At 52.3% G+C, this 27,568-nt stretch overlaps 1 protein-coding gene across 1 annotated transcript; it reads right to left on the bottom strand.

Moving 5' to 3' along the window:
- Positions 1-362: 362 nt before the first annotated feature.
- Positions 363-23,487, bottom strand: ONECUT1 (one cut homeobox 1). The gene is made up of 2 exons (XM_051628287.1): positions 21,987-23,487; positions 363-8,242 (listed from the first exon to the last, which is right to left on the bottom strand). The coding sequence occupies exons 1-2, from the start codon at positions 23,065-23,067 to the stop codon at positions 7,950-7,952; spliced, it is 1,374 nt and encodes a 457-aa protein (XP_051484247.1). The 5' UTR covers positions 23,068-23,487; the 3' UTR covers positions 363-7,949.
- Between the last annotated feature and the right edge of the window lie 4,081 nt (positions 23,488-27,568).

The following is a 27,568-nucleotide window of genomic DNA, read 5'->3' as shown; positions in this document are numbered from 1 at the left end:
AGTGCATCTGCCAGGAACCACACGTGCCTTTCAGACACTCGCCACTTGCCTCCCCAGGAGCCCACCCAGCCCGATGGGCACTGTGGTGGGAGCTGGGATGGGAATGGGGAGCCTGGGTGGGCACGGGGCTGTGTGCTGGGGGCGGGGGGATGCAGATGGCAGCACTGATCAAGGGATGAAGGCCCAGTGCCACGAAGCCTGAGGTGCCATTTTGTGTCCCCTCCATGGACATCCCTCCCACGCTGCAGCTGAACGCTGCCTGTTCCCATCCCACGGGAGAGCTGGGGCTGCTCCAGGGGGCTCACCCACTCCCCTCGGCTCAGCCCGGTGCCAACAAGGAAACAAAGAAGGCAAGAAATGTCTAAATTTAAAGTGCTGGAAAATCCAACCTTTTATTTACTACATTTTTGTGACTACATAAACGCTGAAACATTGTAACACTGAAAAGCATGATGACATCATCACTTGCTTTTTTCTTTTTTTTTTCCTTTTTCTTTTCTTTTTTTTTTTTTCCTTTTTTTTTTTTGCTTAGCAAACACAGCAGATGATATTGCACGGCATAAAGTGAGAACAGTAGCAAGCTTAAAAAAAGTAACTGAAGGAAATCTTAACGCAGTACAGGAGATACTCATAACCAAACCAGAAGAATGCCTAGTGCATCACACTTGTCGTCGCTACACACAAAAATACAGAAGAAGAAGCGCTTGACTAAGAGAGAGATTGAGGAAATATTAGCAATCAACTGTAATTAGGTACAATAATCACTTAGTCTGAAATGCAGATGCAACGCATAAACTACTACTGCTTCCTAATGGGCAAACTAAAAATGACAGCAAAGTTGTCTTTTATGTCTTTTATCAAAACCTTTGCTTTGTTTTCTTTCTTTTTTTTTTTCTTTTTTTTTCTTTTTTTTTTGTTTTGTTTCATTGCTCTGGAAGAACTCCCTCTTGCTCTTGGAAGATTTCCTACCTCTACGGATCTGGGACCTGTGATTGTCTCTGGAGCCCTCTTTGCTCGGCGCAGGATGGAGCTAAGGGGCAGGTGGGGGGGGGTGGCGCAGAGCGGGGCCGGGGGGGGCCCCAGTGCCAGCTCAGCTGGGACTAGACTGTGGGCAGGGGGTTATGAAGACAACTACCAAAGCAAGTAAAAGACAATGCTTTAAAGTTTATTTTCATTTAACACTGTTGTTCGGTTCAGACTGCAAAACTAACGCGGTTCCACAGTGAGGATGCAATAAATGCAGAACAGACCATGAAAAATCAAAACTACCAGAACAGGAAAAGAAACCATGTCCTTCCTAAGTACAGTTCTGTCCAGGGCACGATGGTTCATGCTGGATTCGTAGACTAATACTTTGTCTCCCCCCTCTCATGTGAAACATAACTCATTGCACGGCGTTAGTTCAGGTAAGAAAAGCAGACGTTCAGCCAATGCCTCCAACAGACCATTTGATGATCCTGCGTTTCAGAGCATCTTTATTGCCCCTTTTCAATACTTGAAGTATAAAAATGTACCTAGAAAGTGTAACTTCTGACCAAAAGCTCAAACCCTGCCCTTGTCCTTCCCTCCCTCAACCCCTCTGTATCCCCCCAAAGGAAAACAAGGTACACCTGGAGCTCAGCTACTGTGCGGGGAAAGGAAATATTTACAGCCATCACAAACCATGTCAGTACACAACATTTAGTTGAAACAGAATCTATTATTTACGCAAAATAAAACACAGGTGAGTGGCATCCTATTTTCTGTGCCCTGATGCCATCATCAGCTTTGCAGAATTGTCATTGTCATTACTCTTTTGCTTTCCAACTCAAAACTGCTTTTTCCTCCCTAGGGCTGGGGGGCTGGGGCAGGTGCTCTGACACCGTCCCTGAGCCTGGATGTGGCCACAGCTCCTGGGACACTTGGCTGTACCTGGTGGATCCCATCCCATCCCCATCTGTGGCCCTGGCTGGGAGCAGGTGACACGGTGGTGGCCCAAGCCCTTGAGCACTCCCCCAGCTGGGTTGGCCCACACCATCCCAATGCCTGCTGCCCCTTGGCCACCCCCGGCTGGGCCCGGGGAGGAGAAGCCCCGCAGGTACCTGGGGGGCTGGTGAAGGCCTTTCCATGAGCAAGGCTTCCAAGTTCAAGCTAGCTTTTCTCCCAAGGCTTGCGCCTGCTACTTGCGCTACCCGTGCGAATGGCGAAGGAAAACAAAAACTCAGCAAAGTCTCTCACAAATGCCAGTGCTTTTAAACATTAAACGACTCTTAAGTTCTTTGGATGTGCGGGTCTCACCCACAAAGCAACCTTTCTAGAAAAAAGACAAATAAATTAAAGGAAAAACACACCAATAATGCCTTTCTGCTTTCTAAGTGACGAAAGTACTACCTTGAAACACTCATTTTGGCATGTACAAGTTGTAGGGAAGGGAGGCCTGGGGGGATAACCTGGCAGTGTTTGTAACACGGGTGGAAGTGCATGCCAAGACAAGGCTGAAGATACACCCTGCAGTCAAGAGAAGCACTCTCCTTCAGTTCATCTCAGCATCAAGAATGAAAAGATTGTAACATAAAGCTTTGGCCATTTTTGAATCTACTATATACAAACTTTTTTTTTTTTTTTAAACTACATAGTCATAAATTAAAGCAGTGATTAAATAAGCGTATACAAAATGTAATTAAATTAAAAATCACAGCACATTGTAGAGAAAAAATAGGAACCATTTATCACAGCAGAGAATATTTTTTTTTTTACCCTGTGAAAAGAACATCCGCTAGCAAACACAAAGCATCCTAGTTGAAAAAAAAGAAGTAATCAAAACCATGTTTCCCTTTTTTGCATTCATTGCAAACAGTGATCTTTACCCACTTTGAAACATTCCCAGGAATAAGATCTTCCTTGAGTATAACAGAGAAGTTCTGCCAAAAATAAAAAAAAAAAGGAAAAAAGAAGAAACCCGAACCCAAACCAAACGATATAAAAGGAATATACAAACAAAACAACCCCTACAAAATAAATAAGAATTATAAAGCTTTTTTTAAGTAACCTTAACAATTATCAAACTAGTAAGTTCTGCCTTATCACATAGACTCTCTATACAACATAACCCTAAAGATTTATTACTATGAGGTATTTGGAGGAATTGGTAAAAGCGATGCACGGCCTGTCTGGGCTGAGGGACTCAAGCTGCTTTGGGGTAAAGAAGAGAGAACCTTTGGTTTGTCAGCAAGAAAGTGGAAAAAAACATTTTCCTTTGGTATCAAAGAAAGTTTCATTGCATGGTTGCACGGCAAAAAGCACCACGGTGAAGAATTATTCCTTTTTTCATTAGTGGCCTTTCTAAGAGGCTGAGGTATTCAAAGAGTATAAGGTGAGAGATAAAGAGGTCAACAGCGGTTTAACACTTTGGTTCAAGCAAGGCACTCGTCCTATGAGTTTACAAAGTTTGCAACATGTTTGCCTAGAGCTTTATTATTATTATCCTTATCATCGTCAGTAGTAGCAGTTGTAGCAAGAGAAGTATTTGTAAGGTTATTCGCATTACCACTAAGAATGAAGACAAGGTTACACACTGAGTGAAGGTGAGGAAGGGGGACAGGGAGGACAGGAGTAGGAAGGAGGATGAGTTCCCTTTCCAGACCAAGGCCGTGCATGAAAAATCTTTGGTATTCTTTGGTATCATCAATGTGATTAAAATCACCAATGGAAATCGAGTGAGGTAGCGTCTTTGGTTCACACTATAAATAGTAGATCTTTACACATTTTTTTTTTACTTTTTTTTTTCTTTTTTTTTTCTTTTTTTTTTTTTTTTTAACACGTGGAAGTAGCTATCCCTTACCTTTTGCTTCTTTGTCTTTAGCAAATAGTTACCAAATGTATTGTAAAGCTAACCACACCACAATAATAAACCAGGAGGCTAAGCAAAATCTCAAAATTAGCCCCTGGGCCTTTGAATGCACCCAAACGCAGCGAGATAGAAAAGGGTAAGTGCTTTCTCTTTGTTTGCTAAATGCATAGTTTTCATCCTTATGTACAAAGGAGGAGGGAGAAGAGGAGGATAGGAGGAAGAGTAGTAGAAAGAAGGACTGTTTTTTGGGGTATATATGTCTTGTTTACAACTCAGGTGAGGAGAGGTGTCCTAAGACTCTTTGGTATAAGCTCAGTGGTGTTTCCAAGACCTCCAGGCAGCAGCAGCCCCCACGGGCAGTGCCCTCCACCAACCCAGCCTTATCCTGAAACCCCTGTCAGGAGAAAAGCGCTGCTTGTGGGCAGCCCTGTGTGGGCTGGGGCGACGGGGCACCCTCCAGCCACTTCATCCACTTGGGAATTTGCATCTGGCATTGGCTGGAACTGGAGCAAATTCTCAAGTGAAAGCCCCATGGTGGGCTCGCTCGCTCTGTTGGGTTTGCTTTACCTGAGTAAGGAGAGGAGGCGGAGGCGCCTGGAAAGCCGTGCGGGGCCAACGCAGCCGGATGGGTTGTCTGAACATCTGTCTCAGTTTTATTTTTTTAAACTTTTTAACTTTTTTTAAACTTTTTTTTTTTTTCCCTGGAAAGCTGATAATGCCATTTACAATGGGGATGGATGCGGACAGTTCACCTCTTGGCCAGCCTCCCCTCGTGGGTGCCTGTGGTCAGGTTTGGATGCAGCCTGTGAGCTGAACACGCCTTCCTAATGCCCTCTCGCCTGTGGAGCCACCTGCGACTGAAGCCCCATCTCCCAAACTGTTTCAGGTTCTGCTCCTTCTCCTAATCCTTCCTGGCAGATTTTGAAGTCCTATTTTTTTGAATTTGAAACTAATTTCCATTTTGTCAGGAATGAAGTGAATCGATAGAGTAACACTACCAGGACAGAGACAGGCTGTCCTGGGTAACACAAAGTGCAGCTGTGGACAACAGCTCCCCTTTAAGGACACCCTGCCAAGGAACAGCCAAGCCAGGGAGCACCAGGGAAACTGTTCAGGCTTCAGTCCGTGTGGTCGGGCAGTCTGCTCAGAGGTAAAACAGCTTTACAGGTAGAATAAGCAGTTCCGTAGTTATTTGCTTCATGTGTTGAAAGGAATTAAAGAAAAGTGTGTTCTTTGCCTGTTCTGAGTATGAGGCATGTATTGCTTATGGGGAGAGTGGTTTTGTTCCTAATGGCTTATAAGGAACCAAAATCTTTATATATACTTAAACAGCCAAGTAAAAAAAAAACAACCCAAACCACTTCAAATCTATAACTTGTGCATCAGTTTTAGTGTGTGTGGATGTATATGTGCATATGTATACACACAGATACCTTCAGAAAAATGTGTATGTATGTATACACAGACTATTCAGGGGCTTGAGTGTGTGTGTATCTGAGATCCTGAAATTGCATATTGGGTGCAAATTTAATGCTGGTATGAAAGTTCTCTTTGGTTTCAGCAAGTAGTCTCTCAAGACAATACAATGGAAATACTAAAAAATGTGGTAATGTACTTTGAATTTCCCTGCATTTTTAAATTCTCAAGTTTTAAATAAATAAGGCTTTCTTTTCTAAACTATAGGTACGCTACAAAGCAGTGTTTTGCTGGAAAAAAACCCTAAAATGTTAGTTATCACCTGTCCTTTATTAACCTTACACTAATGAGACTGCATTAACAAGATACTTCATATGTGAGCTTATTAATGTTTCCATGTCAGTCATGTCTCTGTGGGGATGGAACACTTTAAAAGAAAGCTTGCTAAAATTTAAGCTAGAGACTCAAAAAACTCATGGATTAGATTACATTTTCATTGACAATTGCTTTGTCAGTCTTAAAGTGAGGTTAACGTAGGAAAATGTGGATAAATATTTGGTGCCAAAAACCTTGGTTTAATTTGACTTTATTTTAATAAAGAGATATTTCAGCTGTATTCTAAACACTTACTGGAATTTAACTGTATACCCTGAACCTTGACTAGACCCTGTCCTCTTGGGAAATAACTGGTGCTACAAGGTTTCTTAAGTTTGGTGTCACTAATATTTTGAGTGGGCTTCATCCCAAAAATCAGTACCTGCTAATGTTGATGGTCATTTGCTTCTGGTTTACCTTGAATTTTCTTTTATTTTCTTTTTTTTTTTTCTTAAAGGTTGTAATTAAGATTACCTATTTCTAATCCTTGCATTGGGCCTATATCTGCAGATCTGGTTATACTGCAATTTAATATACCTAGTAGAATCACTGCAGTAATTTGAAACACCGGTTAGAAATCTAACAGGCACATATATGGTTTATAAAGTCTATTTTCCCCTTGCACTAAAATTTAATATGCAGACGTTGCACGCTTTTCTTTTTCATTTTATCAGAGTAGGAATGGGATGATCTCTCTCCTATGGGTCTGTTAGCAACAGAGCATTTAAAGCTTTTCATCTAAAAACTTTAAACTATTTCATGCATTATCCTGATTCATAGATGACAAGAAAGAATGCATAGGCCAAAAGCTTAGCCTGCTACACACAGATAGGAAGCCACGAAATATCAGGCTGTATCTTGGTGTCACGGGAATTTTGCTATTGACTTCAGAGGCACCACAATTTGGCCTTCCAAAAGCCCCACTGCAGCTCCCGCTGGAGCTCTTCCCACCGGCACTGACTGATGTACCACTGTTCCCCGTAGGAAAAGACCACGAGCCTCCAAAGCTACTGCTACTCCTTTGCCTGGTAAAGTCAATAGGTAAAAAAAAAAAAAGCCCACTAATGTCAATGAGCATCAATCAGCCTCCGAGCCCTGTGGTTTTACACCTCACAATTCAGCTGGGCTTTGCATCCCGCAGGCCTGGGTGCCCGTCTGCAGGCTGGATGGCAGGGCTGAGCTGCACCAAGTGCAGGGCCTGCACCCAGCACTGCCAGCAGCACCAGCCTGGGAGAGCAGGATGCAGCACCACAGCTACCACCACCTTACACATGGATGCAACAGCTCGTTTGCTCCCTTTGAAGTCAGCAGCAAAAAGGCTCCCTGGCTTCAACAGGAGCAACATCCCACTACCAGTACCTGTGCTGTGACAGGGGCTGCCATCCCCTCACATGACATTCTTTCTTGCCAGCCATGGAAAGAAACAATAATGTAGTTTTACTAATTGCAAATAACAGTCTTGATTACAAGTTTGATGTGTTATACAGTTAGATTAGTTTATACCTATAACTCTACATAGTATTTTGTGTAAAAATAGCTTTGGAATATTAAAATCATTGCAATAAAATACCTGCAATATAATTATTAAATGTGTTCTTTGGTAGCTAGTCAATTTTTTTTTTTAATGGATGGAATAGTTTTCCTTTTTTAAATCTGAACATTCCTTAACAAACAAAGAGAATGCACTGGTTTAGGTACCATTCAAAATTTCTTTGCCTAGTTTGAACTCGTTTCCAGGTGTTGCACTGGTTAAGTTCAAACCATGAAACAGCAAAAATCACACTACCGTTCCAATGGATTCAGACGACTCCACGCTGTGTTGGCCGTGCCATGGCACAACCCTCTCTGAAGACCAGCCCTGACTAAGTCCCTAACCACTGGCGTGTACGCAGTACAGACACACTATACACCTTCATGGCAACTACTGTGGAAATGAAGAGCCATATCTGAAGAGATGTCCATTCAATGACAAGAAATCACTATGCTCCAAACCACTAAACAGCCAAGCACGGTGAAGATGATCATGGGTGAAGGTGTAAGACCAGTGGTCTGCTTCTCTTCTCTCCACGTTCTCTTTAATTCCCTCCACTTTGCTTTCTTCTTCCGCTCTGTTTTTTGCAAGTCGTCATCCTACTAAAGTGTGTCTTAGAACAAAGTCATAATGCAGGTGAAATAAGTCTTTGGTTTCTTTGGACTTATAAATAACATTTTTTTTCAAATAGTACTAAGTATAAACCTGCTATCTTGAGGTCCTGGTCTGTTTTTTATTTTTTATTTATTTATTTATTTTTAAAGCTTTTCCACCGAGGTTTAGTTCGTGGTTATTCCTTCATGCTTTGGTACAAGTGCTTGATGAAGAAGATGAGTTGCCTGAATTGGAGCTGCCCTCGTCTTGCCACTTATCCAGACTCCTCCTCCGTGCATTCATGAAAAAGTTGCTGACGGTGCTCAGCTCCAACCCGAGCTGCTGGGAAATGGTGATTTGCAATTCTTTGGACGGACGCTTATTTTCCTTGAATATTGCATGTAGAGTTCGACGCTGGACATCCGTGAAGACCAGCCGAGGCTTTTTGGGTGTATTCCCTCTATCCTTCCCGTGCTCTTGTTCTTTCCTCTTGCACGCTGCAAAAAAAGGGAGGAGAGTTAGAGAGGGCTGGCAGAGTGTGCAGGCAGACTAGGGAAAAAGGACTCTTCGTGTCAGCTTCCAAATCTGGATGGAATGTGTGACATTTTTAATTTTTTAACTTATTATAAATTATAAAAAATATAAGTAATAGAAGCTGGAATATACCTTTATGATCAAAGTCAACCTTTCCCACCTTTTTTACCTTCATTATTTGTTGTACAGCTCACGTCTGTAGCTTTTTATTGGCTGAGAAGTAAGGAACCGGGAGAAACCAGGATGCTACTACAGTCTGACAGACCAGATGATTATGTTTTCTGAACAAAAAACCCCACACTTTGACATGCAGAACAATGATGTAGTAAACCTTCCTGATAGAACTTCACCTTATTTATTCTATTATCTCTTTTTCCTTTTCAGAATGTTGTTGTACCCTACATCATTACAAGGCACTTACAATTTGCAATCTGCCTTGCAGATCACCTGCCAGGCAGGATCCGACAGGGCTGGGAGAGCAACCCCTGTCTCCCCAGCCAGCCTGCTAGGATAAAATGTTTCCTGAGAGGATAGATTGCTCTGTCTCACTTTCAAGAAAGTCTGAAGTTGTCTGTTTTCCCTTTTTTCTTTAACAATATCCTTTAATGCTGATTTAGAGATATGTTTCTGAAGGTAGTATGGGTGTTCTGTCTCTGTGTCTGTCTAATCCTGATTTCTGTGGAGATCGGTGCTGATTATATGAAGAATTTTGTGCAGTGTCTCCACCTGTTCCACAGTTATTGGAATGAACACAGTAAATTACTTTACAAAGGTCCTTCCTACATTATTTATTGCTGCTGAAAGCCAGCCTTGGCATGAGTATTTAATTTCTCAAAGGAGGTATAGAAATAGTCATCCACCTTCTGTACTTAGAGAAATGGTAACTGCACAAATCACACAGCAAAATTTGGGGAGATGCAAAAGCACTTTCTGCCAGCCCAGGCAGGCAGGCACCAACACACCAGTGCCTCAGCCTTCTTCAGGATAAACTTTTGAAGAGCTCCCTAGCAACACATATTCCAGCTACACATTCTTTCATACGCAATGACACATCGATCAAATGGACTGGGATGCCAAACTTCGACCTTCTACAGTTATTTTTATCTGAAAACCTTTGCTTTGAAGTTACATCTTGACCTCTAAAACACCGTGGAGCTTCTGGGCTGAAAAAACAGGTTTCCTTATGCAAGCGAGGCCCCACTGAAGTGAAGCTGGAGAATTCACTGTGCGGATCAGTCCCTATTCTGAACTGCCATTGAAAGCAAACATTGATGCCTCAAGGCTTAAAAATACTTTTGCAAGAGCAGTCCATTATTTACTGACAAATATTAGGAACGAGGAGCAAAGAAGGTATGGACAGCACCTCAGTCTTTTATACATGTCTGATCATTTGATGACCAGAAGCTCCCGCGGTTGCAGCCGCAGAAGCTCAGCTCTGTAACAGCCTCAGCCTGCAGCTCTGACTCTGCCCCTGCTAATGGACTCATGCAGAGGAGGAGATAAACCAAACCCAGGTAATGTTTGTCATGCCCAACACTTCATTTCTGCTCACACTGCTTTACACCTTCCTTTTTCAAAGACTACACAAATTCCAGCTTCCACCTAGATATCCTGTCCAGATCACCACTTGTCACAAACCCCTAACTGGGCGTGACCGAGTCAGCACAGCGTGATGCTTCAGCAGGGATGGTCACATTGCCAACAGCAGTGGGTACAAACTAGTGCAATTAGTGGTGTATGCCTCTGGGCTGTCAATCACCAGCTAGTACCTGAGTTCTCTGAAATCATGGAGAATAATAAAAAAGCAACAATCTGTTATGAAACTAACTTTCTTAACATGTTGTCTCCCTGAGCTTGCACTCATGTCTTGAAAGGCAATATTCCTAAGTAGTTATTTCCTTAGAAAATGTCCCAACAGCTACAACACACCTTGTTCCTCAACTTCAGTTGTATCAGAGACCTCATAATTACTGCTAGTGATGTCACAGGTTAGAGAAAAAGTACTCATTGAGAAAAAATAAATTACATCAAATCTATGATAAAATCTGCCAGTTTTACTATTTTGCAAACAGATCTTCCTTCCAGTTAAGCCCACCAGAGGGCAAGCACTGAAGTTCCAACGCTGCTCCCTGGAGAAGCTGGGAGTCATCCCTTCCTCCTGCAGACCACTGTGGACTTTATTTTTTACCAAACTATCATGCAGGATTGCTGGTTTAGTAAGGCTTGGTCTGCACCTGGTAGGGACAGATCAAGATGGGCTCTAGCTTAGCCTATGAAATAAGACAGGTCTTGTCCTCACATCCAAGCTGGAGTCCTACTTGAAACTAATGATGTATCGATTCAGAGAGTGAGATATTGACTCAGCTGCAGTTGGAACCTTATCTGTGACACAAAGACCCACACGCAACAGGTTCAGTGCTCGCTGGAGGCAGCACAGCCCCAGCAGGGGAGCCCGAGGCAGCCGCTGCCCCTGGCAGAACAGCTCAGCCCAGCTCTGACCCAGGATCCTTCCATCCCCTGGTGCCTGCTGAGCAGCACACCTGCCGAGCAGCACACCTGCCCTGGCTCTGCCCAGGGCTGCTCACAGAGCCTTTTTCCACCTGGGAGAGACTAGGAACACCTTCAATATCTGGATCCTCTTCAGGCAATGCAAAAGATGTTTATTTTTCAGCTCTCCCCCCATTAGCATTTACCAGAGGCAGACAGAGGGCAAAAACTTTCCAATATGCTGAACTGTTCAAAGAGCCCTTCCAGACAGCACTGCCAAGCCTTGGGTTGTGAGCAGCAAGGGTGGATACCACCTTTCATCTTCTGCCTTGTCCAGATTCAGGAATATTAATAGCACTTAAAGATAAATAATGGTGATAATGAAAAACCGTAATAGGGTTTCCTTACGATCGTTTTCCCTGCACTGGAGAAAATACATTTTAATAATAAATTGTAGCTTCCAGCTTGCCAGAGAACAAATGTACACCACGGGATAAAACCTGCTCCAATGTGAGAATCTATCCAGAGCAGGCACAGAGCCCAGCCAGCTCACCTGTCGAGGGCTGACAAACTGGGGCCACCCAGCCTGGTGACAGCAGCCCAGGCCATGCTCAGAAAAAACAGCTATGCCTACCCAGGCCAGGTCCTCCTCTAAAGCCATCAAGGGTGTCCACTGACGTGAGAGGGTCCAGAGACACCAACTGAAACCGTCTTTTGGAAAAACATCAGTCTGTTTTCAAAAAGTCTCATGACACACCTTCATCTGGATTTTGTTTTACATAGCAGAATATCTGCACTCATGTCCTTCCCGTAACCCCTGCCCATGAGCAGTGTGAGCAGACCGTCTCCCACCACACAGAAGATGAGTTCAGGGTGTTTGTGAAGTGCTGTGCTCCCCAGAGACATGCACCTTTCCCAGAGCACACCTGCTCACAGGTTGCCCTGGCTCCCCAAGCAGCCAGATGTGCTCTTTGTCTCTGGGCTGTCCCAGCTGATGCTCCTTGTGATGCCTTTTGAAAAAGCCTTAAGAAATTCTAGTTAAGAAAAAAGCAAAGCAGAGGTTAAAGAAAGAGTCACTCTGACTCTGGCAACACACATGCAGATATGACAATGTAATATCATCAGTGCCAAAAGTAGCCTGATAAATCCACTGCTGAACTCCGGCCTTTTCCAGTCACTTCCATCTTCCTCTGCCCTGAGCAACCGATACTTTTGGCAGTTGCGATTCTCCTGATACAGTCCATCCATCTATTTTTGTCTCTCTTTGTTCCTTCTAAGTTGCCCAGGGGATTTGGCTGAGTTAACTTGCCAAACCTTACAAGGGTAAGGTCTGTCCATCTCGTGGAGGGCTGGCTGCCTGTGTGTGGCACAGCACGGGGGTCCCAGCCCTGCAGCTCCACCCTCTGTGGCTGCTCCTCTGCAGTGCCCAGCTGTGCCGTCCTGCTCTGCCAGAGGTGTGAGCAGGATCCTGTGCCCTCTGAAAGGTACTAATCGCATCTTCAGGTTGAAATAGTGAAGAGGATATTTTGCCCACCTGTAATGTAAACTTCACCGTTCTGTCAGTCTAACAGTGAAGATTACAGTAAGCTCAGGTGTTAACCCTGACACTTGATCTAGTCTTTCATCCCTCAAGGGTGGATTTATTTTTAAAAATCTATGAAAAAAACCTCTCCTATTACCATAAATCAATTTTCAGGAGCACTTGGTGCCTACCTGTGTGCCTAGATCTATGTCGTAAACACTAATTTTCCAATTTATAAACCCGAACCAAAGCATGAAACCAGTAATACTCCCAAGAAACCTGCTTTCTGCTCTCTTGCTTTGGGCACATAGTAATACTCCACCACAAGGTCTACTGGCTTCTTTTCTGGAAAACTGACACCGGAGCAGAGGGAATGACAATGGAAAATCCTGCTTGGGTGAAGCTTGCCCCAAGCCCTGTCGCTACTTCTGAAGGCTGAGGACCAATGTCACTGCAAGAGGCATTGCTCAGCTGGTGGCCCATCAGACTGCTAGCACTGAGGATCTGCTCTCAGACAAAGGGACATAAGGCAGCAGGAGGGAAGCATGCCCGCCTGAGAGCACCACAACAGGATGGAATTAGGGTCCCTCCCAGAAAGGAAGTGGACAGTCCCACCAGTGCCTTGGCATGACCGTCCTCACCCCAAGGAGGAGGAAGCTGAGGTGCACAGTGGATGTTCACTTACATGGAGCCCTTTTCCCTCTGTTTCTACCCAGAGTGGGCCCAGACCAGCAAGAGGGCGACACACACACAATATCTCCAGCCATGCTGAATTCAGAGCCTGGTTGACATGGATAGGAGACCACGCGCTGGCCACCAGTGATGGGATACAGGGCCCTTCACCCCAAGGTGACAGGTCACATTTCCAGCTTTGGCCTGGGTCACTGGTTACCACAAACCATTATTCCTTGATGGCCATCAAGTGCCCTGTACAAGAAGAGGCAGTGGTCTTTGTTCAGCCTCATGAGCATGTTCATACCACGCTGATTTCCATCGCATCTGACACATTATTTGACACCAATTAGCAGCTGGAAGGTTAAACCAGATGCTGTGGAGAGGAGTCTGTAGGAACTCATTTTGTAGCTCAAGCATTCATTTGGGGCAACAAAGAGGACTGGAGATCTCTCATGACTCTGGGCTTGGCTCTGCCTTGCCCGAGGAGGCACTTTATGGTTGCTTCACATCAGAGGGTAAATTTTCTAATCTCTGCTGTGTCAGGTCTTAAGGGTTGGGACCTGCCTCAGCTACAGGCTGAACTGTGCCCACTAAGACCCTGGAAATTGCTTTCTAAAGGATCTGCTTCTTGTTTGAAAGCATCACAGAATGTCCAATAACATTTTTAGAGAGAGAAAACTCTTCACTGCTACAAGCTAGAGAATATCCTGGAGAATATTCTTCCAAAGGAGGCTCTACCTTTGGATGGAAAAGGCAGCAGGATTTCTATAGGATGTTAAGACTGCTTCAGGACTTTGGCTGTCAGAGACAGTTCTGACCATCCTGGCCTCAGTAGAAGCAAGTAGCCCAAAGTTTATGGTAAATTCATGTGAATTTACCTTATAACGTGAATAACACCTCTGGAGTGTGCAGAGAGACATACAGGTGACAAATCTTTCCTAATTATCAAACATTTCATATTTGGGAGAATATGAGAACAAGGTAAGGGGCTGACAAGACACCTGCTACCTGAGGGCACACTTCATCACATGAACTAAAAGCAAGCAAATCTGCATGGCCTGGATGAACAGCCACAACTGCTGTGTGCCACTCACTCTTATATGTGACCATTTGGTGGTCCCCCCACTGCCCCATCCTGCTTGTCCCTGCCCTAGGGCCTTCCAAGGGGTCCTCTTGGAAAGGTGCTGTGGGAGGCAGCACCTCTGCACACGAGGGCAGCTGGTGGCTACACACTCCTGCTGAAGGAGGTAGTGAACAGCATCAATTCCCAAAAGCTTCAACCCACCACAGGATGAGGACATTTCCATATCAGTGATGAAAGCCCATGTGAGTGACATCTGTCACTCTCCAAAACCTTCCCCTTACAGCTGAAGAGAGTACAGGCTGCTCTGAAATCTCTGAACTCGCACTGAATTATTTCTTATAACTCCTGGGATTGTGCTCGTGCCTCTCTAGTGATTTGTATTTGTGCCTATTTAGAGTGCAGGTGTAACCATCTTCTCCGAGGTCACTGTATCTTATTTCTCTGTCATCAAGCCCAGGCAACAGTCCTCTTCTGTTCTGTGATAACAGGAAGAGATAAAATTATGTTCCTATGTGGGAAGTTCACAGAAAGACATCAGCCTGCCAACATACAGATCCCAGCTGAGACTGAATGGCAAACACCTCACTCCTGTGCACTGTATTAAAATGAGTGACCTTAATTTGCTGTCCCTGGAATAATAAAGTTAACCCAACTGAGGAGTGCTGACTCCACAGTTTGGGGTTCTGGGTTTACACAAACTTCCAGTGTTGATGGATCTGTAACCACTGGAGTGAACTGACATCCCCAGTACAGAATATGTTGCTAAGTGGATCAATCAGGGGAAAGCACCCGATTTTCCTGCGATATCATTTAAAGTAAATGTTAAATTTCTTTACCTGGGTCTTTAGTTAACCATATTAGTGTGACAAATATTTCTTTTCTAGCATAAGTAATTAGAATTTAATCACTTTAACTGCATCTTAATTACCCCACATGAATTGAAAGGACATTTAATAGCAGAGATTAAATTGCCTTCATGAACGATTTTTGCGACTACATCAATATTTTCATCGGGTTAACCCTTCCCGGCCCCCCCCCCCCCCGCACAGGCAGCCCCCGGCCCCTGGGGGGCGCCCGCGCCCCGCGGCTGCCCGCGGTGTGTGTGGGGGGAGCGCTCCGCACCCGCGCTGCTCCGCACCGCTCCGCACCGCCCCGACGGGGAGCACAGGCCACTTCGCATCGCTCCGCCAGGAAACGCCTCCCGCTCCGCACCCCACACCTTCAGCTCCGCACCCGCCTGCTCCGCGCCGCTTCACCCCGCGCCTGCACCGCCCCGCACCGCCCCCGGGGGGGCACCGTGTTTCGAGGACACACACGCGGCTGCGGAACCACCTCGGACCTGCTTGGCCCTCGCACGCTGCTGCCTGCTGGGAAGGAATCCTCCCGCGGGGGGTCCCGGGTGAAGGGCTGGGCGCTAGGCCGGGTTATTTCTGCCTCCCCAGCCGGGGGGCTGCTGCAGCCGCCGAAAATGGAGTTTCTGGGCGGTGGAAGTGACGCAATCGATTGCATCGCCTTGGCTGGGACATTAAGGGTCCGCCAGATTTACTTAAAAACCCGGTCAGCTTCTCGACTTAACTGCCTGCTCCCGCTTCCCTTGCTCCAATCTTGAAGCTCCCAGTCAATTCCGACAAAACACGCGAACAGCGAGACGTGTCTCAAAGGAAGGAAAAATCCTGCAGCGATGATATGAAGAAGTCTCTCCGTTTTGGGGGGCGTTACAGCAGCAGTGTGGCAGCCTGCCCCTGCGGGGGAGGGCTGCGGACCTGCGGGCTGTCTGCCTGCACTAATTGCACCGCCTGTGGCCAGTTTCCTACCGCCAGACCTGGGATGCGCGCAGCAATGTACGCGGTACTGCTGAGCCTTAAAAATATCCATAACCTTAGAGCAGGTTCACTGCGGCACCTCCTGCACCGAAGTCGCTAAGGAAGAGGCCCCCGTGTCATCCGATTTAACAGTTATTTGAAGTAGTAGGATTTCCAACTAGCCGCCAGAAATCGCTTGCACACAGCAGCGCCGGCGTTCCGCACTCCGCAGCAGCCCGCGATGCTGCTTGCCCGCCTGCGGAACAACAATCCATCGCCTTTTAATTGCTGTCTGGGTTGTACATAAAATGTTACCACTGAGACTTCCTATCGCCCTAAAATGGGAAGAAATCAAAACTACTCTTGAGCTAATAAATTGCTCCTATAAATTGCTCTTTCAGCATCATAAAACTGACTTCCTCTTAAGCAAAATGGCTCAAGTAAGCTACATTTCCGAAGAAAGTCAGTAAGCATCGGTCGCTTCTCTGTCAGCATATGATTTATCCAGATAGATTTATGTTTAAAACGCGAATCAACATTTATCGATTTGGTCATGGAAGTACCCGACATGACGCCATGCTAGGTCCCTGCTCGGTCCCCAAGAGAAACTCCCCTCCATGCCTGTAGTCTTCAGGTTAAAGTCACCAGCACCTGAGCAAAATCTCCTGGGCTGAAGAGTCACCTTAAGTCTCCCTCGAAACGAACTTGTCCCTTGTGTGGAGGTTATGGGGATCCTTCTCCTGCACAGAGGACAGGTAAAGGCTGCCTGAAGCAGAGCCTGAGCTTTGGGTTACGGCCGGCACACGCAAACACAGGCACCGATGCGTTCCCGGTCTGTGCGATTCCAGATTGTCTCAATCTGGCCATCACGTTCCTTTCCAGCTGGAAAGGGCAGCTCTCACACTCCAGCTGCAGCCCGCAGCCCCCGCGCTCCCACCCGTGGCACCTGCGGCGAGAACAGTCCCGCTCCTCTCCTCCTGGGGCACCCGGCCCCTCCCGCTGGCGGGGCAGGGGCACGCACGCTCACACCTGTGCGGGATCGCTTCCCCTCCGCCCACAAACCCGTACGAAGGCACCCGTCCCCAAACGGGTCCCGCGGTACCGCCGCCCCCGCGGGCAGCCCGAGCGCGCAGCGCGGGCAGGGGACACGGCCGGGCCCTCGTAGGTCGCCGCTGATCTCCGACCGCGGTGGGGCGGCTCGGCACCCCCTGCGGCCAGGCTGCGGGAGGCTCCATCCCCGAAACAGAACGGCTGGCTTCGGCCCGGCCCGCCGCCTGGCTCGGCAGCGGGGGGTCGGTGCCGCGGGGCCGGGCCGGGAGCGGGCAGGGCCGTGCGGCGGGCGCTGTCCGCGGTGCTGGAGCCGCCGGGCCGCGCTGTCCGCGCTCGCCCCGCGCTGGCGGTTACCGGAGCACCGGGGCAGCCCGGGCGCCCCGCAAGGGTCCTCGCCGGGACGCAGCCCCCGGCCCGCAGCACCAGCCGCAGCCGCCGCTTCCCAGCCCGAGAGAGCTGCCAGTGCCCGGTGCGGGAGGGGTGCCCGGAGCGGCGGGGCCGGCTGCCACGCACCAGCGGTCGGTAGATGGCGCAGGGGCCCCGGGAACCGAGCGGCAGGAGGGCTGCGGGCGGCCAAGTGGCCTCGGGCGGCCGGGGCGGGCAGATGCAGCCAGCCGGGCGGGCAGATGCAGCCAGCCGGGCCGGCATCGCGCCCACAGCCCAGCCGTGCGGTCCCGGCGCTGCCCGCGGTAGGGAGCGGCCCCGTTTTGAGGCGATGTCACCCAAACGGCAGCGGGGGTGGGAGCGGGACACGGCCCCCCCGGTGCCTCCCCGCCACGCGGCGAGTAATTAAAACAAACAAACAAACGAACGAACAAACAAGCATGAGCCCAGCCGCGCTACAGGGGCGGGAGCTCCGCGGGGACAGGCACGGGTTGGTCCCGGTCGGGCCCGGCCCGGTAGAGAGGAACGCTGCTCGGTGCAGCCCGGCCCCGCTCCTCTGCCTCCCGCTGGGCAAACATTAACGAAGGGCAAACGGGGCTGTGTGCGAACGGCTGTAAATCAATCCTGCCGCAAGGACACAGCCGGCAAACAAGCGCGGCTTCCCGTGCCCGCCCGGCTGCGCAGCGGGCGCTGCCGCGGGGCTCAAGAGCGGTGGGAGCGGGCTGCGGGTTGTTCTCTCGCCCTCCGGTCCTACCGGGCCGGCCGTCGCAAAACCGCCGCTATCACGGTGCACGGAACCGGGTCCGCGCCCGTCCCCGAGGCGTCTGGGCGGCCGGCAGGGCGGGGAGGGGCAGGGCCTTTCCCCTGGGGCCGCGCCGCCCTCGGGGTGCCGGCGGTGAAACCCCCGGTCGATGCCCTCCGCCCCCTGATGCAAATGCGTTTATGCAGAGTCCCCGCCGGGTAAATATTAAACAGGCCCTAATGAGGCAATAGGGGCCGGGGCGGCATCGACCTTCCCAGGCGCACGCTGGGGCGGCCGGCGGGGCGAGAGGTGCAAACGGCGTTCATTAGATTTCATATTTAATGTGGAAAATGCTCTGATTACTGTATCGATTTCTTTACAGTTAATTTGGCGAGCATTTCTCGCCGGCTTCCCAAGGCTTCATCTGAGCCGGGATTCACATTGGGAGGGAGAAAGAAAAAGAGGAGGGGGGCGGAAAGAGATGCAACTACGAAAAATAACAGGCAGGTCGCGGACAAATATCTAGCCGCTCTGAAGGGACGGGCCATCCCCCGCCTGAGTCCCGCGGGCGAGCGCGGCTCCGCCACGGCCCCACTGCCCGCGCCCGGCTCCCGTCGTCACGGGAGGGGTTCGGGAAACCCGCTGGGGAAGCAGCCACAGAGGGGTCTCAGGGGGGTGAGAGCAGCAGCTCCAAAGGGACTTCCTGGGTCCCGTACATCCCGCTCGCCCTTTCCCTGAGACGTTTCTCCCGCGGCCGCTTCCCCCTCGGCCCGGCGGGCAGCCCGTGCGGGGCCGGTCCCCAGGCGGACGCGCTTCTAATCACAAACGGTTCGAAACAGATTATCCTTTCCTGAACAAGAAGAATCATTTTTTTTTGCCTTCTTTATCCTTCGTATTTGCCCTACACATACGAAAATAACCTGAAACAATTTCACCCTTAAATCCCAGCAGGTTGTAAAAGGGCCGAATATTTTCTTTGATTTTAAATTTTTTTTCGGTATTCCTTCCCTGCCCTTCCAAATGTCAGAGAGGGTGGGGGGAGGGAAGACTAACGAACAGAGAAACAGCCAAATAGATAAATATGCAGTGATAGAGGGGGAGAGAGAGGGGAACAGACAAAGGAAAAGAGAACAGAGAGGAGAAGGAAGGTGGGATGAATAAGATGGAGGCTGGAAGAGGTCAGCTTTGCAATTAGCAGTTCTGCTTACATTTCAAGAGACAGCTCAGGAAGTGTCAAGACCTCAATCCTGCCTCCATGTAACTACCAATTTTTCCTCTATTTGTCGGGTCTTCAGTAATCTGGGAGGTAGGAATCCTCCAGGGATGGCTGGACGGGGCAAATGCTCAAGATAAAGTGCTGGGCAAGACCGTGAGGCCTAAAATAAGCAGGCTCCATCCCCCTCTCGCCTCCAGGCTGCTGCCTGCAGGAAATGAGGAAGGGAAGAATTTAAGGTGGCGGGAGCTCCGCTCTGAGTATTTATCTAACGGATAATTCTCTAAACACCCGAGAGTGAGTTATAATTTGGACGTGAGATTTAATTTGCGTCGTCTGGCGTCATTTATGATATTTTGAATTGATGTTCATACATCACTACCAATCGGGGCAGGCTTTTACCACTTCGTAAGATCATCACACGTTTAAAACCTGCCCAAAATAAAATCGACAGCTCCCGCATTTCCCGCGGGCCGCCCGCAGCGCAGGACGGGCAGCACCAAGGGGCGCGCAGGGGCGCGCAGCGCGGCGCTGCCTGCGCGAGGCGGGGCGCTCCGCGAGCCTCTCCCATTGGCTGAGACGCAGCGATATGCAAATGACCACGTGCGGCGGGGCTGGCGGAGCCCAGGCGGGCCGTGCCGGGCGAAGCGCGGGGAGGGCCCAGCGGGATCCCCCGGTGCTCTGCGCAGCCCGGTCCAGCTTGGGGGGGGGGGGGGGGGGGGGGGTCGTGGGCACGCGGCTTTCCCCGACCCCCCTCCGCAGTCTCCCCGAGCTGCGAGCCTCGTTTCGCCCCGGGGAAGCCGTTTCTGTAAGGTGGTGGCTTTCGGGTTTCATCGGAAAGGGAAGGCGGAATAATCAGGCTTTGTCCCTCTAACGGGATTACCGGGATCCGTTTATGCGAAGGCAGCGCTGAGGTGGCTGGAAGGAAGGGGCGGTGTAGGGGCAGAAGCGAACAATGGGTCTCTCCGGCCCCGGCAGCTGGGCAGAGCGCGGCCGCCCCCCGGCAGAGAGAGGCCGCGCCGCGGGGAACTGCTGCCTCCCTCCTGCCCGGCCCCGCAGCCCGGGCTGGCAGAGATTCTGGGCCGGCAGCGCCAGGGAGAGGATGCCAACAGACTCCGAAGCGAGGGGTTGTTTCCAGTATCGATCTATGCAAATGAGCGGAGATTCAGGTCGACTGAATTGTCGTAAAAAATACGCTCCAAATCGAAGAAAGTTCGCCTTACGTTACGGGGATAAGGGAAACAAACTCCATCCTCCTCTGCTGCGTAGTACCAGCGAGACAAGAGTTTTCTCCTGGTGGGGTGGTTGGTGAGGAAGGGAAGGCGGAAAGGGCATTTTCTGAGAGCTCAGACCTTTGAAACTGCCTCTGCAGGAGTGGAAGCCAAAGAGAGCAACGTCCTCCCACCGGCGTGCACAGCAGGGCCAGCCGCAGCAGGAGGGAGATCCTGCTCCCGGCCCTTCCTAGCTCTGCTTTAGGCTTCACAAACGAGGCGGTTGGCTGATACCAGGCAAAATGCACGATGGTGGCCCAGCCGGGTCCCCGCACGGTCGGGAAGCAGTTCCCAATTCCTACCGTCGTAGTAGCCGAAAGCTCAGGACAATTCGCGCGTTTGAAAGGAGAAAGGTTTGGCCCTTCCCTTATTTTAGTCTGTGAAACGGATCAGTGACCCCGGCTCCAACTCGGATTGACTGTCTCGTGTTCTCCAGGGACAAATTAATGGAGACCTATCACTTAATTAACAAACCCTCACTCATGGCATATTAAACCCGGGCTGTGCTCTGGGAACGCAGGCTGGGGGGGCGGCGGCGAAGAACAGGTACCGAACGGGACGTCAACCTATGAGCAGACAATAAGGAACCGCCACACCGACTGCGTCTCTCATGCAGAGGCATCCACGCGAAATTCTAACTCCACGGCCTAACAATAATTACAACCAGTGAAAAAAAAAATAATCTAACGATTTTAGCCAAGAGCATTTCTTAGCCACCACTCACGCCCGGCTCGTACCGTTTGCGGGGAACTCCTGTCCCAGCACACCCAACCCAACGCGAGCGGGACGCGCGGCTGACACCGGCCCGAGCCCCGTCGGGAGCTGCGATCGGAGCCCCCGCCTCCGGGGCCGCCGCTACCAGCACAAAGCAGACGCACCGACTCCGCTCGGCGGTGCGTTACCGGAGCTCCCCCACACCCCTTTCGTGGGTCGTACCGGGCAGTACCGAGTCCTGGCAGGACCAGGACACGGTACTGCCCGGCACGACCCGGCGGAGCTCAGCACGGCCCGCCTGAGCCCGGTACGGCCCGGTTGCTCAGACACCTGCCAATTAAAGCATTTCCGCCTCGCCGTGCCCGTGTAAGGCAGCGCTGCCGACGGTCGGGGCCGGTGGAACCCCGTTACCGGGCACACTGGGTGCCGTCCCGCCGGCGACAGGCGAGCCTGGCGATGCGCCCCGCCCGGAATAACGGGGAGAACCGGGGAGCCGCAGTGCGTATCCCGAGCCCCGGCTCGGCTTTGTCTGACAGCCGAGAGGGCGGCGCGGAGGAGCCGGACGGTGTCGGTGCGCGGAGGCGGGAGAGGGAGCGGGGAGAGGAGAGAAAAGCAGCGGGGGAGAGGAGAGAAACGGAGCGGCGGAGGGGGGGGGGGGGGCGGGGCTGATCTTCAGAGACAGGCAGAGACCGGGGTGGCCTGCCCAGGCCCGGGTCCCCGGCCCCGTTGCCGCTGTGCTCCGACCGCCCCGCAGCGGGCTCACCTGCCAGCCGCAGAGCAGACATCCGCTGAAACTCCGGCTCCTGGAGCCACTTCCACATCCTGCGGAAGGTCTCCCGGCCCGATTTGAGCTTGCTCCAGGGCTTGGGGTTCCTCAGCAGGTCTGAGAGGGTCCCTTGAGAGCGGCACAGCACCCTCTGGGCGAAGATAGCCTGGGGGATGCTGTACCGCTTGAGCTCGGTGGTGATCCTCTGAGCTACTTCTTTGGTATTGATTTCTTCCATTTGCCCTGAATTACTTCCACTGTTGACCTGCGAACCAGTTACAGAAGGGTTTTGCTCCCTGGCAGAGCCCAGGATCTGCCCGTGGCTCTGGGCATTCAAGTGGGCATGGGGGTGGTGTGGGATCCCGTTGATAGGCACCATGCCAGCGGAGGTGGGGGTAAGGTGTTGGTCGCCATGCCTGGCTAACATGGCAGGGTGGTGGGCTTCAAATCCGTTAGGGGTGAGCATTTTCTCGGCGGGCATGGTGGCACTGGGGTGAGCGTAGTGGGGCAGCCCTTGCTGGGAGTTGTGGATGCTCCCCAGGCCCAATCCAGACAACGGAGAGAGGCTTTGCCCCATGCCGGTAACATCCTTATGATAGGGGGTGTAAAGATTGTTCATAGACGCCAGACCCCTCTCGTCCCGCATGAGCGTGAAACTACCGCTCACATTGCCCGGTATCCGCTGGTGGGGGTGGTGGTGGTGATGATGGTGGTGGTGGTGGTGAGGGAACTTGTCCGAGACCGTCGAGATGGGAGGTAGAGGCTGCAGAGGGGTTAACGTGGTGTAGGTACTGCTCATGCTCATGCCGGGGGGTGTCTCGCAGGCCATGGTCATGGTGGGGTGCAGGGGGCCCGTCAGCGCGTGGTCGGGCGGCCGGTGGTGGTGGTGGTAGTCGCCGCCGTCGAGGATGGACGCCATGCCCATGGAGCGCGGGTGGGCTGGCAGGTGGCTGCCGCGGTGGGCCACCGCGCTCCGGTGGTGGGGGCTGCCGCTCATCAGGTCGGCGGCGGCGGGCACTGGCTCATGGCTCACCCCGTGCAGATCGCCGATGTTCTCCATCGCCAGCTGCGCGTTCATCGTCGGCCGTGCGGGCGGCTGGTCCGCACATCTATCTGGTGGGCGGCGGGGAGTCCCGGAGCTCTTCGCGGCGGCCGCGGGCCGTTTCCTCCCGTGGGGCCGGCAGCGGCGGGCGGGCGCTGTGGGCTGGTGGTGGCGGTGCTGCTGCCGGGCTGGTGGCTTTTCCTTTTTTTTTTTTTTTCCTTTTTTTTTCCTTTTTTTTTTTCCTTTTTTTTTTTTTTTTTGGGGTGGTGGTGGCAATTTATTAATTAGTTGGTTTTTTTCTGTTGTTGGTTGACGCCGTCGGGTCGGTCCTAGGGCCCCCGCTCCCTCAGGCCAGGCTCCGCAGCCGCGGCGGGTGTCTGGCCGCGTCCCTCGCCATCTCTAGCCATGGCTCTCTCTGCTCCGCCGCTCGCTCCCGGCTCCGCTGCTGCCGCCGCGCCGCCGCCGCCCCCGCGCATGCGCGCGCTCCCGCCCCGCCCGCTCGCCCCGCCCCGGCACGTCACCGCCCCTATTAAGGAAGCGCGCTCGGCGGCGGCGGCGGCGCGCAGAGCTCGGGGAGCGGAGCTGTCCTGTCCTGTGCTGCTTTGGGAGCCCCCGCCCCGCCGGGCACAAAGGGCCGGCCCCCGTACCCCCCCCACCCAACGCTGCACCCCTCCTCCGGGCGGGCGGTGTCCGGGTATCGAGGCCGCCCGCCCCGCCCCTTCGGTGACTCCGCGTTTTCCGTGAGCGCGGAGCCTCCTCGCCCTCACCTCGCCGTGAGCTTCCGGCGGCTGAGACCGCCCTACCCCGCGGTGCCCGTGGGCCGTGCCCGCCGTGTCTCCCGCACCCCATGCTGTGCCCACTCGCCGGGTCCCGCAGCAGCCGGCCCCGCACGCCCGTCGGTCCAGGGATCGCTCCTCTGCGCTGCCCTACCGGGAAACTTCTCCTTTCTCGGGCTGGGGATGGGTGCGAGATCCCCGCTGCGCCGCGTCCCGGGCCCAGCCGGGGTCCCCCCTGCGCCTGAGCTCTGTCTGCCCCAACTACTTGTCCTGTCGCCCCCCTAAGAGGTCCCGCTGGGTCCACCCAGGCAATGCGATGGGGAAGCACGTCCCCCCCGCCTCCGTTGGGGATCCAGAGCAGCCGGGGGGCCGTGCCCGGCGGTGCAAGGCGAGCATATGCCCCGCGGCGCCCAGCAGCCGGACATGCCGCTGGTTTTCTTTTATTTTTTCCCCAAAAGAAAGAAAAGGAGGAGGAGAAAGAAAAAGCGAGCCCACCCGCCAGCCCCCTCGTTAGCTAAGGTGCCTTTATGCCGCAAGAAAGGGCAGATGTGCCTATTGTTCGCCCATTAACAATAACGAACCACGCCGGGCAGAGTGCAGCGTGTGCGCGGCGCCGAGCGGCGGGAGGGACGGGGCGGGCCGAGGCGCGCCGCGGGAGAGCTGCGGGGCCGCAGCCGGGAGGCACGGGGCCGGGAGGCACCGGGCCGGCCGCTCACAAAGGCCGCCCCGCCTCACGCCCCGGCTGCCGCCGCTTCCCCCCGCTCCGCCGTCGGGGCCCGCAGGAGCTCTCGGGCACCCCTCGGAATTGCCTGGGCCCCTCGCCTCGGGGTGGCCCTGGGACAGCAGGCGGGTCGCCGCCGCGGTGGGGGTCACCCCAGCAGCCGGGCGTCTTTTCCATGGAGAGGGTGACAGGCCTGGAGCACCTCCGGGAAAGCGGTCGCCAGTGGGATGCAAAGTGAGAGAAAGCACCCACCAAGGGGTGCAAAGTGAGAGCACCCCGCCTCACTCCCCAGCTCCTCAGCGTGATCCGCGCAGAGGTCTGTAAAGGGGGGCTGCCACCCTCCCTTCGCCCTGCCAAAAGCTCCGAGGTCCCTTCCTTGGTGACAGTCAGGAGTCCGCTGCCAGCGGGCAGCCAGTCCCCCGGGGGATGCAGTCCGCGGGAACAGAGAGCGGAGCCGGTTCTAGGGCAAGTGTCACCCCGGGAGCTAGCTGAAATTAAACCCTGGGGTTATTTCTCTAGGAGCTATCGCCCAAACTTTTGGGCCAAAGCCTGCGGAGGTGATCCTGGGTGCGAGGGGCAGCGCAGTGCTCGGGAGCCCGTGGTGACTCGCTGCTGCACCGGCTCCGTGAGGCAGCGAGACTCCTCGCCCGCTGCTTTCAGCCATGATTATCGCAGCTGTGGCTGAAACGGGGGTCGTGGAGGGGCCTTGGAAGGAGCCCCACTGTCGGAGCCAGGCCTGGCCCCGCTCTTGCCCTGGCCGCCCCCAACACAACGTCTGCGGAGACGAGGTGTCCCCCGTCTGCACGGTGTGGGCCTGGGGGCCGTGCCCGCCGCCCCGCAAACGCCCGCGGAGCCCCGGGGGTGAGCGGTGGACACCCACCGCCCCCGCTGCCTGCCCAGGCGCCGCGGCACGGGCGACCGTGCCCTGGGAACCTGGGTGAGGGCTGCGGTCCGGGACCCGTGTGCCTGTGTACGGCTGCATGTGCACAGCCCATGTGCGAGCTAAAAACAGTCCCAGACGCCGGGCAGGCTCGCAGGAAACTTTTAAAATCACAACTGTCGGCTAAGCATGTTGCATGTACAGCCCTGGGAGCGAACGTCATAGGCTTTGTGGTTTTTTTTTTTTTTGTTTGTTTGTTTGTTTTCCTCCTGTAAATTCAGAGTTTCCACAGCGGGTTAATTTATTTCCTGCAATTAACACACACACATACACACAGAAATATTTGTAAGAATTCAGCGCCATTGAACCACGGCTCCGAAAGACATCCGTTACTCACCTCCGTTCGTTTCCCCGGCCGCACGAAGCTGTTCCATGTTTTATTTTGCGCTAAAAATTGCATACAGATCCCTCATAGCTCTTACATCTCCAGTAACTCCCCCTTCCCTAAAAGCTTCCACATCTCTCTGAATTTTTGTAATGTTAACGTTAATAGTGTTTCCATTTCATACAGCGAGGGATAGATAAGGAAAGGTGTATCTGCAAAGGAAGAAAATATATACCTGAAACCTAATTCATGATTTCAGAAAATGTTTAGGATAAAATAAACAAAATCATACAGAGCATTTCGAGGCCGAAGTGAACGGCTGTGATTGTTTCCCAGGCCATCGCGAGGTGATGTCACAGATCCAATCGAAACGTTGTCATCTTCTTCCTTATCAATATCTGTATACAATTTACAACTTAATGAAAAATATTTCGTCACCACGCATTTAGAGATTAGTTACCAAAGTAAACGTCACAGCGAATTTTAGTTACTCCCCCGAGTTTGTAGGAAATTACAGCATCAATTTTTTTCTTCAAGAAAGGAGCATAAAGCCAATCCCGAACAATTGGGAGAGCCCTGAGACACACCGGCTGCCGCCGGGGTTCAATTTCTAACCTTATAAAAAGAGTGGCCGTAGAATGGCACACAGCTCCCTCCAGTCCTACACGCATCTTTCATTTTCAAAATATCTTCCCTCTTACTCTTTGAGGGGCTCCGCACGACGAAGCGGCCCTGGCGCGCAAAAGTCGCGGGTGCGGAGGACCGGGCAGGACCGCGGGACGGGGCCGTGCCGCGGTTCCCCGACGGCGCCGGGCCCGGCTCGGCCGCAGGGTGCCCCGAGACCTCCCGATGGGCTGGCAGAGGCTTGGCGCTGGGAAGGCGAGGCTGGCACACCGCCCCTGCTCCCGGCCGTCGGGGGTGCCCGGCCGTGGGCTCCCCTCGGCGCAAACCCCAGCACGGTTCCTTCGCGGAGCCTCCTGCCCCGCCGGCGGAGGGGGAAGCTCCGGAGAGAGATCATTTCGGTGCGCTAATCAATTACTGCTTGTGCAGTCAAGTACCATATATTTAACAGAATAATCGTTACCGCCCTTAAGTCTTTATTTGATCAGCAGATACTCGGAGAGGACTTAAAACGCAACTTTGCTTGTTTGAATTGCGTTGCGTGTGTGTGCTTTTTAAATCCGAGATAATGACACCATGAAACGGCCGTAATCTCCCTCCTGACGCCAACAAACACCGCGCGGGCACAGGGGCCAGCCCGGACGGGGCGGCCCGGCCCGGGGCAGCGATCGCAACACGCTGCAGGACCGTACAGAGGGGGTTTAAAATGTTTATTACTATTTTCCTTTTCTTAAATTACAGAAAAAATAATTTAAATTATTTCTTTTCAATGGCGTGTACGTGTTCTACCTCCTTCCGCGCCCTCCCGTCTCTGCGCGGCTCTCCCGCGCCTCCTGCGCGGTGACAGCTTGTGGCACCCGGGTCCCCTCGCACGGGGGAGCGTGTCAAAGGTGACGCTCGAAGGCTCCCAAAGCCAACAGCTGCCGAGGGGATTAACTTTTCCAGACTTTCCCCTGTCGAGCTTCTTGGAAACTTGCTTAGTGACAAAAACATATACATCTGTCGGGGGCAGGCAGAGAAAAGAGGGCTGCACCGGCCGGGGCAGGCGGGGGAGGGCCTGGCTTTCAGGGGAAGCTGCGGCGGGGCGGGGGTGGCGGGGGCTCGCTGCGGGTGCCCGCCCGAGGGGGGAGTCCCGGCTCCCCTCCGCTGCCCTT

Source organism: Apus apus, chromosome 10 (assembly GCF_020740795.1).
Source record: "Apus apus isolate bApuApu2 chromosome 10, bApuApu2.pri.cur, whole genome shotgun sequence".
In the NCBI taxonomy this organism is placed as follows: domain Eukaryota; kingdom Metazoa; phylum Chordata; class Aves; order Apodiformes; family Apodidae; genus Apus; species Apus apus.
This window is presented reverse-complemented; position numbering and strand designations above follow the sequence as displayed.

Bases quoted from the DNA above. Each gene is read 5' to 3' on its own strand.
- ONECUT1 (XM_051628287.1), bottom strand. From the start codon at position 23,067: ATGAACGCGCAGCTGGCGATGGAGAACATCGGCGATCTGCACGGGGTG. The intron at 8,243-21,986 runs GTGAGCCCGCTG...CTTTTTTTGCAG, and splicing joins GTCTGCTCTGCGGCTGGCAG to CGTGCAAGAGGAAAGAACAA.